This window comes from Rhodnius prolixus, unplaced genomic scaffold, assembly GCF_049639745.1.
Source record: "Rhodnius prolixus isolate KJV_2025 unplaced genomic scaffold, Rpr scaffold_8, whole genome shotgun sequence".
Taxonomy (NCBI): domain Eukaryota; kingdom Metazoa; phylum Arthropoda; class Insecta; order Hemiptera; family Reduviidae; genus Rhodnius; species Rhodnius prolixus.
Genome location: NW_027411593.1, coordinates 30,152,587 through 30,166,346, shown reverse-complemented (window position 1 = coordinate 30,166,346; position 13,760 = coordinate 30,152,587). Strand labels below are relative to the sequence as shown.

Genomic DNA, 13,760 nt, shown 5'->3' with positions numbered 1-13,760 from the left:
ATACTTGGAGTGAATGTTAATTTTTTCCTATAACTTGATTTCACGTAATGTGTAATTTAATTACTTTTTTGAACATTAAACAAAAAAGAACAGTTTGTTACTATCTATATATATACATATATATATATATAAATAAAAGTAAATGTGGTAGCACATTAAAAAAAATTAAGTGATTATATTGATTTGTATTTAAGCAAAAAATAAATATTTATAATTGATTTGACAGTATTAAATTATATTTTAGGTGTTCTCACTTATTTTTATGTTTTACTTTAAATTATAATTACATAAGTTTGGAATAGTTTGGAAAAATATTTGCATCTTTCTGTTCCTTCATATTTCAATTTCATTTTCTTTTAATAGAAATTTATTTTTTGATTATTGTTTTTTCTTTTTTAAAATAAATATTCCTGGTTTTAAGTGGTCCTCTATTGCACTTCTACATCGCGTAGGAGAAAGGACTCTACAAGTTTACATATTTTTTAAGATCCTTGTTAGGAAAGTAATGCTACTTACTTATATGAAGGCTCGACAGTCACAAAATGGAGTGTGTCGATGTATGTTTGTGAAAACACTATCTCAACAAAAAAAAATAGAAACTTCAAATTTGATATTTCGTTTGAGATCCCCTATGGGACCAAACGGAAAGTTCGGTAATAAAATGCATCTATAATTTTATTAAAAACATTTTTCCAGGGAAATTAGATTAAGGGAACTTCTCCAAAAATAAAGATATTTTGGTCTGTTGTAAGATCCTGTCACGTGATTTAATTCATGATTATGAGTGCTGATATTCCAAGAAATCACGAAATTCCCTACTCAAATCTATTGAAATAATAATTCTGCAGCAAGAATGAACAAATTTATTTTTTCAAGCGATGTGTACCCTTCATATGGCCAATCAACTAAGTCACTTAAGTAAATAACAATATTAATTTTGCAATGAAACACATTTAATGTACTCATGAAATGTGCTAATAAACATACAATAATGATGAGTTAATAATTAATTTTATTTATTAATTAATCATTATACCAATCAAGAAATAGTAAAGAGAAAGACATAACAATTAAAAAAAATAAGATATAAATTCTAAGGCTAGCATTACTCTGAATTGCCTGGCGAATGTGAGTGTTAGCATCTTTTAAGTTTTCAGTGGTTCCTACTAGTGTTGTCGATATTCTTTCTATTTCTTCATTTTGCTGTAGCACTTTTTCAGTAAATACCTCTTGCAATTGTGCAATTTTCACAACCTTACTTTGAATATTTCTCACCTATCAACAAAACAGAGATTATTAAACTTCGTACGAGGTTTACATTAATGAAACTATACTAGAATAACAATTCCATTAATATACTATTTCTTTTTGCGATTATTTCGATTCTCACGGACAAGATCACTTTAAACTTGGAACTAAAATTAAACTGCCAAAAGCATTAGAAGATTATTTAAATAACTAATGAAATACGAATAATTGTGAATTCTTGAAGGTCTTAAGAAGCTTGCCCCAAATGTATGGTTTAAGGGTAAGTATTTATTCTTACTGCAAAACACAAAGAAAACAAATATTTATATTAACCTCATCATTTAAACTGTTTAATTCATTGTAGAGCTGTTGGTTTTCCATCTCAAACATCTGTAACTCTTCTTCTGATAAAACATTTTCATCATCATTAGCTGGAGAATAAAAAGGTACCGTTGCACTTATATTAACATTCTTTTTCTCGGCTTTTTCTTTGCTGTCTTCAGACAATCTACCGGGTACGGAGCTAACAACTTTCTGACCTATGTCTTCTTCTTTCTTTCTTTCACATTCCAGCCTCGACAACTTTTGAACTTCCACTGTCCACTTTACCCTTATTGCCTTTTGTTCCGTATATATTTTACAAACTGTTTTTAAATACGTCTCAAGTATATCTATAATAGCTTTATGGTTTTCTATTTTTTGATTACTTTCTTCAACACTATATAAGTCTCTTTTATAGGATTGCAAAAGCTGAGAGCAGCTTTTTATTATGTGTTGTGCTTCTTTATCAATATTTTCTCTTTCATAATCACTCATGTTATCGGATTTTACAAAACTAGGTGTTAAATTCAGATAAGATTTTCTATGTTCTAAAAGAAAATTTCTTAATTGAGAAATCTGTTTTAAAAGGTCTTTACATCTTGTAACAAACTCACATTTTCTAGAAGTGGGAAAAATTGAATTCTTTCCAACTGTATCTGCAAGTTCTGTATTCTGTATTTTCAAAACTTTAACGCAAACTCGAAATAGAGTAGTTATATCCATTTTCTCAAATAAACAGTAAACGCAGATGCTATCTACCACAATGTAACCTCCCTGTTTAGTTGATTTGACACTTACACGTTGATAGCTTAGAAACAACCAACCCAAAACGTTCACCGCGTTAATAACCTAGCTCCTCAGAACGGACAGTAAACCGTAATATTCAATTTCCTATGATTTTTTTAGTATATGCGAATAAGTATTCTATTACTGTCACTATTAAATAATACTGATGTTAATTGAATGAGTTGGAAGCCACAATCGTATATTTTATTTCACGGAAATCATTGAATAATCTACTCATGCAAATTCGTAAAACTTTCCAAAAAAAAGTTGGAATGAGCTGTTGTTATCACTATTAAGTACCAACATCTTTTAAATATTTAATTTTGTTTTCTGATAAACAGCACTAACTTTTCTTATGTCGTTTGATTACTCCAAGCGAAAATTTTTGTCCGTCGGCATGAGAATATTGTTTAATCATTTTAATAGATTATGAGGTATAGGATAAGAAATTAGATGGGTTGTAACGAGGTAATAGCGATTGTTTTAAATTCTCTATGCCTCATCGAATTTTGAAGCAGACATGTGTGAACCAAAAAGCTGGTGTTAAATAACGTCAGAAATCATTAGTGGGGACTGGGAAGTCAATTATCTTCCATGTTTATTTCATCCCTACTAAAATGCCTTTTAAATTTTGGTTGGTTGAATGAAAGAGCATTAGTATCACTAATAATTAATGGACGAAGAAACAGTCAACAGGTGGAAGATGAAATTTCAAATTCTTAACAGCAATTCCTTACCATTTACATTAATCTATAAGCTTAAAGGGCTGTTACAAGTAAAAGATAGCATTTCTTGATAAGCAAATAAGCTTTTCAAATTTTTATTAATCTTCCAGCTGTTTCACAATATTAAAGAGTGGGAGAACATTTTCGTATTGAGATAAATTGATAAAAAGCAATAGTCAATGAAAGTAACCGTGACATATGTAGCTCTAGTTCGAAACGTCTCCGAGTTTTTAATACAAAATGCCTCCTCTCAATAATTTATCTCAACTTAAGAAAATATTAATAGCAAATCGGGGTGAAATTGCTTGTCGCGTAATGAAAACAGCAAAACGTCTTGGTATACAAACTGTGGCAGTTTACAGTGAAGCTGATTCCAATTGTATGCACGTTGCAATGGTAATAGTAATGGTTCATATATAAAGACGTTTTTTAGTACATTATCGAAGTGAATTACTAGATTAATCAATGAGTCTCATTCTAGTTGGGCCACTTATTTATTTTTCTAAAATATAAAGAATAAACTACATTGTTGATTTTAATACTTTTAATCATTTATAGACCACATTAAAGTATGTTCAAAAAAAGGGCATTTTAATTCAACGACATTGACGAAAGGTCCTTGTAGCTTGTGCCTAAATTCATTAACCTAAGCTGTCAATATCAGTGGACAGTTAAAATAAGTTTTCCAACAGTTATTTTTTTTTTCAAACATTAATTTTTGAAATTAACCTTCAGCCACTTTGTTATTTCAGCATATAGTTAATATATTTCAGCCAAATGTCTTAACGTGCTAAAGGGTTTATTACTCTTTTTATTACCCAATTTACAAATACGGAAGAAATATCACACACCAGGTAAACTCTAAATACCGAGATGAAGGTAAGAGAATCTGACTGCTTCTGGATCAAAGAAATCATTCAGCAATCTTTTCTTCGGGGAAGATAAGAGAAGTGATAACAGCCTCTTTGAGAGCGAAAACCGCATGTATCTCACGCGAGATACTTCGGAGAGTGTCTGATAGAGAAGCGTTTGAATACCATGCGTCTTAAGCGTTGAAATAAACCTGGCAGCAGGCTAAATATCCTTGACAAGACTTTTCCTTTGACATAAGCTAAAGGCAGAGCCGAACCTAGATCATTTTCAATTAGTTAGAGAGAAAGAGACGGGATGCATTGGCGTTAAATACTGTCAAACTGTACGTTATCCTGTTAGAATATACAATAGGTATAGTCGTACACTATAGTTAGATAAAGTCGGCATTAGAATAGAACGAGACGTCAATGTTGATGGAAATTTACGTTTTATCCTTCATCGAAAGACTTTTACATATAGCTTTGACATTTCATTTTTTCAGGTCGTGAAAGAGAATATTAACGGATGTTAGGAAGTAATAATAATAAGCAGATATTAAAATGCTTTTTGGAAAAACGGTACATGGTTATAATTCTTTACTTACCTGAACTTTTTGGCCGTTACAGTATCGAGCAAGCCGACAGACTGACTCGAGGAACATTGACGCAATAAAAGTTAAACAAACATTATTAAATCGTACCTTCAGCATACCATTAAAATGTGGTGCATCCAGTGATGCAAAGCTGAATGTATGGTACAACCTTCTTGAAAATGTATTCCTTGCCGCGATATGTCTGTGAATGGTAGCTATAATCAAAAGTTTTACCTGGACATTATTTAGGATTATGATAGTTTCGCCAGTCTTCTTTCTGCATGAAAACAATTGAAAAGGTCCGCCTTCTGGAGTACTTGGTGGCGTGATTTATAGACATTTGTTACTATCAGGAATAATTGTGACCATAGTAGTAAATTAATGTTGGGTTTCGTGACGAAGTACATTTTTACACTTAAGATGCGCAGCAATTGTCTATTAACAATAGACCATGAATTATTTTGAAAAAATAAGTTTACATTATACAAGTATATGTGGTAATGAAAATACTATACATGTTTTTTGAAATATAATGTAACTTAGAAAACATAATACTCGTAATAGTTCTGAGGACATACATTTAATATTTAATGAGATTGGCAATAATCGTAGACAAGTTCTGAACAAATGCGTATTGGTAATACTTGTAACTCAAAGAAAAAAAAAAAAATCATATTTCTATGCTTATTTTTAAATTAAAAGTATATATATTATGTTTCAGGCTGATGAAGCATATAATATTGGGAAACCACAAGCACAAGAGAGTTATTTAAGAGGTATTAAGTTTTATGAATTTAAATTCAATAGGGCGCTTTATAAATATATCTTTTTAAAGGGAAAGAAATAGTGTGCAATCAAATAAATAAATTTTACTGAAATTTAATAAGGGCAACTTTTGCTAATATTTTTATTCCGCAGATAATGTATCAGGATTATAGAGAATTGTTTATTTAGCAATAATCGCCTATAGTTTTAGGTGCTTCATAATAATTTTAATAATTTGCTGTAAGTGAAGAGAACCCAAACAAAAATAAAAGAAAACGAAATATTTAATTAAAAATGGTTGGTACCTCACTTGAATTATAGAAGTCCCTGGTCAATTTTTTAGGTTTCGCGCTTTAAATTAAAATAATTATAAGAGGAAAGATATTTCATCCTTCATCTTTGTAATTGAAGGCCTGATAAATATCTAACCAGATTACAAAAATAAAATTTCTTCTAACTATCATTCGATATTGTAGTTATTACTAGATTTTTCTTTACCATTCTGTGACAACTTTTCTATAATTTTCCTGAATGGCACTAATTTTGAATTGTTTTCAGCTGACAAAATTATTAAAGTAGCATCCCAGTCGTTCGCACAAGCAATACACCCTGGTTATGGATTTCTCTCAGAGAATGCAGAATTTGCAGATGTGTGCTCTGATAACGGAATTATATTTATTGGACCTCCAGCTTCAGCTATAAGGGATATGGGCATAAAAAGGTAAAACAAAAATAATTGGATAAAATATTTGTAACTTACTTTGATTTTGTGTGAATATTCGACCAATATTTGATTATAATTATAATAAATTATTAATTGACTTAATTAGTTAATTACTCAATCAATTAATAATAATAAGGCCCGTAAACATACAAATAAATGTACAATAATGACAATTTTGTTATAAGTGCGATAGATTTGTAAAATCTGGCAGCAATTAGAGTATTAGATATAATTATTTTTCTATCAGATAAAAACTCTCTTTGCTTAGATTTAAAAAATAATAAAACAATATAATAAATACAGATTAAAAATAGAGTGAATTAGGGAGTTTTAATTTATTTGGATTCATTTCTCTCTCCTTTAAATGAATAAATAAAAAAATAATAATAAAGAATAAAATAAAAAAAAACTAAAAATAAAATAAACAATAATCTTAATCTTAGTAGGAGGTGGCAGGGTGCAAAAATATTCACTCTGAAAAAGATTTAATGTATTCTGAAAATTGTCCGATAGAGCAATTGTATAAGGGTTGATTCTCAAAAACTACATGAAAAACACTCAACTTAGGTAATTTTTTCCACTATTCCTATGCTACTTTTTTTTTTTTTTTTAAAAAAACGGTAACTATAACCTTTTTTTTCTCCCAACCAATATGTGTATTAAATGAAGCAAATTTTTTTTTTTTTTTTTTTTTTTTTTTTTTTTGCGCATCAACATCTGAGGTTATTAGCGCCCGGAGCTTTTTCCAGTGCACTGCCGGCCTCCGGACAGTGTTCTCTCGTTACAGACAACACTGTCCATCACCGGACAGTGAGCTGTAAGAAGCTCCTAGGAAGAGAAAATCTAAGGGTCAGCTGCTGGATTCGAACCCGGGACCTCCGCGTGGGAGTCCAGTATGCTAACCTCATACTCACCTAAACATTCTGAATACCAAAAAAAAAAATGAAGCAAATTATTTATTTAATAGAACTAAAGAAAACTTTTATATTGTAAAAGTTAACCAGTTAGTATTGGATTGCCTAAAATACAATTTTTGTTTCTTTAAAGTACTTCCAAAGACATAATGGATAATGTAGGAGTACTGAACCCTTTTTTCTCTCAACCACTAATGTGTATTGAATGAAGTAAATTGTTAACTACAATAGAACTAAAGAAAACTGTTATATTGTAAACTAGTTACTAAATTGTAGTGTTTAATATAAAATCTTTATTTGTTTAAAGTACTTCCAAAAACATAATGGATAATGCTGGAGTACCTATAGTACCTGGATATCATGGGGAAGACCAGTCTTTCGATATTTTACTACAAAAAGCTATAGAAATTGGATTTCCTCTTATGATTAAAGCAGTCAGAGGTGGTGGTGGAAAGGTATTGTTTTTCAGGTCATTTTTACCTTCTCTTATTCGACGAATAAGACCTTTGTATCCTTTTTTTTTTCAAATTGGTTTATAAGTCTATTAACATGAATTGAATAGTATTACAAAAATCATTATTCAAAATTATTCATAAATGTATATATTGTATTTTAGATAGTCTCAGTTTTCATCTAGTTCATTACTACTTTAATAAACAGTTTCTGGTAACAGAAAAAAAAAAAAATTAGGAAAAACATTCAAAAAACAGCAACTCAGATTTTACGTCAACTTTTCGACAAATTTATTGTCTTCCTCAGGGCCTGGGTATTACAAATGCAGTAAAAACAATTACAATATTAAACCTATAGGAATAAAAATATATAAATATATATAAAGCTTGTCATGTAATTTTTATTTAATCCTCCAGTTTGTGGTGTACAGAAGCATTATGTAGTTAAATTAATGGCTTTTGGTGAAATTAAGATGTGTTTAAGTTTCATTTAATTTTTCGCTAGAATATTTTTGGTTCACTTATTTTTAATTTATTACAATTAGTTTGCATTAAAACTATTTTATTACCGTTATACTGTATTATCACTATTATAATATACTATAAAATACTACTACTATACTATATTCATAGTTTATTATCACCTAAATGCTTTAAAAAGTATTTATATTTATATTTTAGGGAATGCGAATTGTACGCAAAGAAAATGAATTTAAAGAAGGTTTAGAGTCAGCAAGAAGAGAATCTCTGAGAGCGTTTGGAGACGATGCAGTTTTATTGGAAAAATATATTGAAGAACCAAGGCATATAGAAGTACAAATATTTGGTGATACTCATGGAAATTATGTGCATCTTTTTGAAAGAGATTGTAGCATACAACGAAGACATCAAAAAGTGATTGAACAAGCACCGGCAGTAGGTCTTTTTTATTATTCATTAAAACAAATTTATTTCTGATTATGTTTTGATTAATTTTATTGGTATTTTGTAATGGTTTTAAATTAGACATTAAAAAAATATAAAAAAATCTTGTTAAATACATCCACTTGCTAGATATTTCAGTTTAACTAAAGTTCTTTTTTTTTAACTATTAACTAAAATGACTGAAACCATTTGAGAATACTTGTAAAAGGGCTTCCAGGGGCAAACTTCCGTCTTAGTAAGCTATTGACCTGAATGTCCGGGTCCAGAACAGTTCTTTTCTTCAACCTGATGAATCAATCTTGATGATATGTCATGAGTTATACACATATATATTTAAAAATATGTGCAAATACAGAAACGCTAAAATGAAAAATCAATTCCACTTAATTTTCTAGCAGGAATACTAAAATCGTATAAATAGATCTATTTAAATTTTTTAGCCAGGAATCAGTCAAGCTACAAGGGATGAACTAGGAAAATCAGCAGTTAAAGCCGCCGCAGCTGTAAAATATGTAGGAGCAGGGACAGTTGAATTCATTTTTGACTCTTCTGCTAATAAATTTTATTTTATGGAAATGAACACTAGATTGCAAGTGAGTGTCTTTTTTTTTTAACTTTTTTCCTTTTATTTGTTATTTAAGATGCGACATCTGAGGTCATTGGAGCCTGGAGCTTTTTCAATGTTCTACTGGCTTTCGGATCATGTTCTCTCGCTATAGATAACACTGTTTACCGGACAGTGAGCTGCTCGAAGCTACCGAGATGAAAGATATATGAGGGCAGGCATTATTTTAAATTTATTATTAATATTCATTAGAAAAAAAAGTAAACGTTCTTCCTTTGCAGGTTGAACATCCCGTAACAGAAATGGTGACAGGAGTAGATTTAGTTGAATGGCAATTGCGCGTTGCTAGTGGTGAACGCATCCCACTAACCCAAGACAATATTATACTAAATGGAAATGCCATCGAAGCGAGAATATACGCCGAGAACATCAAAGATAATTTCTTACCAACTGCAGGACATATAAATTATTTAAATACGCCAAAGGCAGCGTCTAATATACGAGTCGAAACAGGTAATTCTAATTGTTTATTAACTTTTTGCTACATAAATGTATACTTTAAAAAAATCTAATATCTGCTTCTAAGAAGAAGCAAATAAAAAGTACGCTTTAATTTGTAATAATTCTACATTTTAATCAGAATTATGACAGGTTAAAAAAAGGTGAAAGTTTTTGAATCATTTAGAAGCAAAGGTAACACTCGATGTAAATTTTGTATGTATGTACTCTCATTCATTGCACATTATGAAGTTCTCAATCATTTGAAACTTTTCTTGATAATACTTTACCTTATTAGTTAAATCGTAATTAAATAATTATTTAAACCTTTTTTTAGGTATTAGAGGTGGAGATGACGTTTCTGTGCATTACGATCCAATGATAGCCAAACTTGTAGTTTGGGAACAGGAAGAGCTGCAAGCCTTTAAAACTTTAGAACGTTCTTTATCAGAATTCAATGTAATTAAACATCAATCTTCTGAAAATTGATATTTAAGTCTTAAGCATTAGCAAATAAGAGACTTAACTCTATATTAACATTTAGTCTTAATGTCAATTTAACGAAAATGAATTTGTAAAATCTTTCAGTTGCTAATTTAAAAAAAAAAAAAAAAAACAGTGAATAATATTACTTTTTAACTGTGTAAAACCAAACATCACTCTTAAATACACTTTAAATTGATATGCCCCTAGAACTTACCTGACGACTCTTATAAATAGCACTGTTTCAGACCTCAAAAAAAAAAAAGAAGATTTTTCCGAAAATTTTGTATTGAAAATTTGACATGAACCATTCATTCTTCTTACCATTAGTATGAGAAAGAAATGCACTTGTATACAAGCAAACCTCAGATATGATCTATAAAGTGGTCGAAGATGAATAAAAAAAATTATTGCATTGTTTGATCATGTAAAATAATTATTAAAATTGTATTGGTGTTTAAAATAATTAAAGTGAATATAATTAATGAGTTTAGAATAGTTCATATTACAGTTTTTAAATAATAGTTAAATTGACTTTTCATTACTAGTTGAAAAATAATAATTATTTATTATACAATTAGTTATTATAACATTTCATTTCAGATTGTAGGAATAGAGAATAATGTTGATTTCTTAAGAAAATTATGTAATAATTCGGATTTATTACAAGGAAATGTTCATACTGGTTTCATAGAAATTCACAAAACAACTTTAATGCCGCAGCTTCCACCAGATAATATTGTTATACAGGTAGACAATAATTAACATTTATTGTTTTTTTAGAATTGACCAAATATGTTTTATCAATGTTTCTAGTGATTAAAGTGCACAAAATACCACATTGATAAGTATAATTGAATCTTTTTATTTTTCAGATTCACAAAATAATACTCTAGTGTACATTTATAATTATAATGACTGATCGATAAATACAAACTTTGATTTAACTAAATAACTTTAAAATTGTTTTTAAGGTTGCAGTTGGTGTGGAATTATTAAATCAAGTACGTTCCCTTAACAATGTGTTGCATGGTTTTGATCCTTTTGACCGTGGAGATTCTTTTAGAATTAACAACTGTTTGACTAAAAACATTAAATTACTTTCTCATGAAAAAGGTAAAATTTTGTATCTATTTTATTGCATTTTTTATGACTTGACGATTAAATTATTATTACTTTTTTTTTTTCAGAATTTGTTGTAAATTTAACCTACAACAACGACGGAACGTATAGTGTTAAACTGGGCAACATATGCTTAAAGATTAAGAATGCCAGCCTAACAAAAGAAAATGATTTTGTCCACATTAAAATAGAAACGGAAGAGAATGTTATGTCAACGAAATTAGCTTTTTCTGGAACAAAAGTTTATGCTTTTGACAAAGTAAGGCTTGAAATTAATTATTAAGTTAAAAAGAGAATGTTATTCCCACATCTTTAGAAACAGATTTTTAGAAAAATCTAAAAAATGCTTCTAAAAAATTAATGCACAAGATCTACTACCTTACTTAAATGTGGCCATCCAATTTCCAGATTATTTCTTCAACATTTTTTCCCCCCAAAATTAAGATTCCTAATTTGACTCCTGTTCAACAAGCACTGCAGATTGCAGCCACGTAAGCTGATCTCATTTAGTATAATAGGAGAAGTCTCTTTTAAAGACTGGCATTCCTTTCCACTCTGTGAAGTTTTCCGTCTAAAAACCATAAGCCCAGATTAGGTCGGCATAGGCACTCAGTTGGGTGTGGATTCGGTGGCAAGCCGTTTGTCTTGATCACAAAATACAGTGGAATGCACTTTGTCACATGATGGCCTAGAGTATTATATCCCCAGCCCATAAGTTGTAATGACCATATACAGAGAGGTGGTCCACAGATCAACAGGTTTTCGCCACTAGGTCCCAGTCCACTGGGTGTCCGTCAAAGAGCCTCCAAATGGGCCAAATTTAGTGTAATGAAAGACCATATATTTTTAACTTTAAGAAACGTTGGAAACTAGACGCTTAATGTTATCTATAATAAGTAGTCCACAAAAAAATGAAGAAATCTTGTGTATCTTCCACACGGTTTTTGTTTACAGTAAAATAGCAATATGGCAATATTACTATTATTTTTTTAAATAGGTGGCAGGTGATTATATTATTGAATTAATTAAAGACACTGACTGGAGCAGCGACACTTCTGGACAAGCTAGTGCATCCAGTCAAACGGTATCTCCAATGCCTGGAGTTGTTGAAAAAATTAATGTAAAAAAAGGAGACGTCGTAAAGAAAGGAGATCCCGTAGCTGTCATTATAGCAATGAAAATGGAAGTAAGTTTATTCAGAAATAAGCTCAAGTTTTTGGATGAAAAAATCTAATTACTTATTCAAATTTCTCTTTTAGTATGTTATTCGAGCTCCTTGTAGTGGTAAAGTAGAAGAGGTGTACTTTTCTCCTGGTGATAATATAGGAAAAAATCTTTCAATTATTAAATTTGCTGAAGAGGAGTCGAGATAAATGGAAAGATGGTACTGACTATGAAGTTGTTTTAATTAAAATCTGACATTCCAGTGAACAAGTATAAATTTTAGGAATACACTTTTTTATAAAATTTGACATTCCAGAAGAAGAAGTAGAAGTATCAATTTTAAAAATATATTTTTTTTATATTATTTTAATGCTGCATTCTTTTAGAACCTATTTGTACGAACAATAATGAATAGAGAGAAGAATTTAAAAAAAAATTATTATGTTAATAATTTCACTTAAATATTACATTTTTGGCCCTTAATGAATTAGGTATTTTATAGCAGAGTTGGGCAAAAAAATCAATTAAAAAACAATTGAATTAAACCGAAATTTAATTTTAATCATGATTAAAATTAAAAAATTTAATCGGCCAAAATTAGTTGATTAAAATTAAATTCACTTTTAATTTAATCGGAATTTAATCAATTATTTTTAATCATAACTAAAAATTAAGATTAAAATTAAATAATCAGAATTTTAATTGATTGAATTAAATTCCAAATTTAGTTTTAATCACTTTGGACGATTAAATTTTTTAATTTAATCAAAATTTGAGAGATTAAATTTTTAAAACCAAACATTGTTAATGGTTAAACCAGAATCGGACCAATGCATCTTTATTCCGCCTAGCTGGTGCCTCTTCTCTATCAATATTATCACTTTTCCTAAACTTGGCACCTTCATTCTACCAGTCTGGTGTCTCATCTATACCATGTTGGTGACTCTCAAGACTTACATAGGACCACCTTACACTCACATTTAACCATGTTTACCACTCACTATACTTAGATAGGACCACCTTGCACTCACATTGAACCATGTTTACTACTCACTATTCTTAGATAGGACCACCTTACACTCACATTTAACCATGTTTACCACTCATTATACTTAGATAGGACCACCTTACTCTCACATTTAACCAAGTTTACCACTCACTATACTTAGATAGGACTACCTTACACTCACATTTAACCTAGTTGGCGACTCAATAGACTTATGAACAGGGTGACCAGAGTTATGTGTTCCACCCACTTTTTTTTTAAACGGCGGGAAATTTCAAAAAAATAGAAAACACGTATTTAATCAAATCTAGTTTTTTTCAGTAATTAACCCATTTTTTAAACCACAATTTCCCCAGATACAGTATCTAAGTTTTTTTCAAATGGAACAAACCAGATCTAGGCAGGCTAGAGCTATTCGATATTCCAGATCTTCGATTGAAGCCAAGGGATTAAGGTTACACTTTATTTTTTAGATATCCCCTCTGAAAATAGTCTATTGGGGTTAAATCCGTAGTTCGAGACCAAAATCGAGCTCTTCTTGAACCGGATGATAACTGGGGATGAAAAGTAGATTACCTACGAAAACATCGTAAGGAAAAGGACATATTGTGAACCCGGA

At 29.9% G+C, this 13,760-nt stretch overlaps 2 protein-coding genes across 2 annotated transcripts; one reads left to right on the top strand and one right to left on the bottom strand.

Moving 5' to 3' along the window:
• Nucleotides 1-899: 899 nt before the first annotated feature.
• Syx18 (syntaxin 18) lies at nt 900-2,414 on the bottom strand. Its single transcript, XM_074122296.1, has 2 exons — nt 1,582-2,414; nt 900-1,275 (listed from the first exon to the last, which is right to left on the bottom strand). The coding sequence occupies exons 1-2, from the start codon at nt 2,290-2,292 to the stop codon at nt 1,024-1,026; spliced, it is 963 nt and encodes a 320-aa protein (XP_073978397.1). The 5' UTR covers nt 2,293-2,414; the 3' UTR covers nt 900-1,023.
• Nucleotides 2,415-3,216: 802 nt separating this feature from the next.
• On the top strand, nt 3,217-12,499 carry Mccc1 (Methylcrotonoyl-CoA carboxylase 1). Its single transcript, XM_074122295.1, has 13 exons — nt 3,217-3,476; nt 5,246-5,300; nt 5,848-6,010; nt 7,235-7,382; nt 8,061-8,294; nt 8,744-8,896; nt 9,150-9,381; nt 9,704-9,825; nt 10,453-10,599; nt 10,824-10,965; nt 11,040-11,230; nt 11,969-12,157; nt 12,231-12,499. The coding sequence occupies exons 1-13, from the start codon at nt 3,321-3,323 to the stop codon at nt 12,342-12,344; spliced, it is 2,046 nt and encodes a 681-aa protein (XP_073978396.1). The 5' UTR covers nt 3,217-3,320; the 3' UTR covers nt 12,345-12,499.
• The last annotated feature ends 1,261 nt before the right edge of the window (nt 12,500-13,760 follow it).

Coding starts and splice junctions, on each gene's coding strand:
- Syx18 (XM_074122296.1), bottom strand. CDS start 2,292: ATGGATATAACTACTCTATTTCGAGTTTGCGTTAAAGTTTTGAAAATA. Junction 1,276..1,581: donor TAAACAGTTTAAATGATGAG/GTTAATATAAAT, acceptor TTTTGTTGATAG/GTGAGAAATATTCAAAGTAA.
- Mccc1 (XM_074122295.1), top strand. CDS start 3,321: ATGCCTCCTCTCAATAATTTATCTCAACTTAAGAAAATATTAATAGCA. Junction 3,477..5,245: donor ATTGTATGCACGTTGCAATG/GTAATAGTAATG, acceptor ATTATGTTTCAG/GCTGATGAAGCATATAATAT. Junction 9,826..10,452: donor GTTCTTTATCAGAATTCAAT/GTAATTAAACAT, acceptor ATTTCATTTCAG/ATTGTAGGAATAGAGAATAA.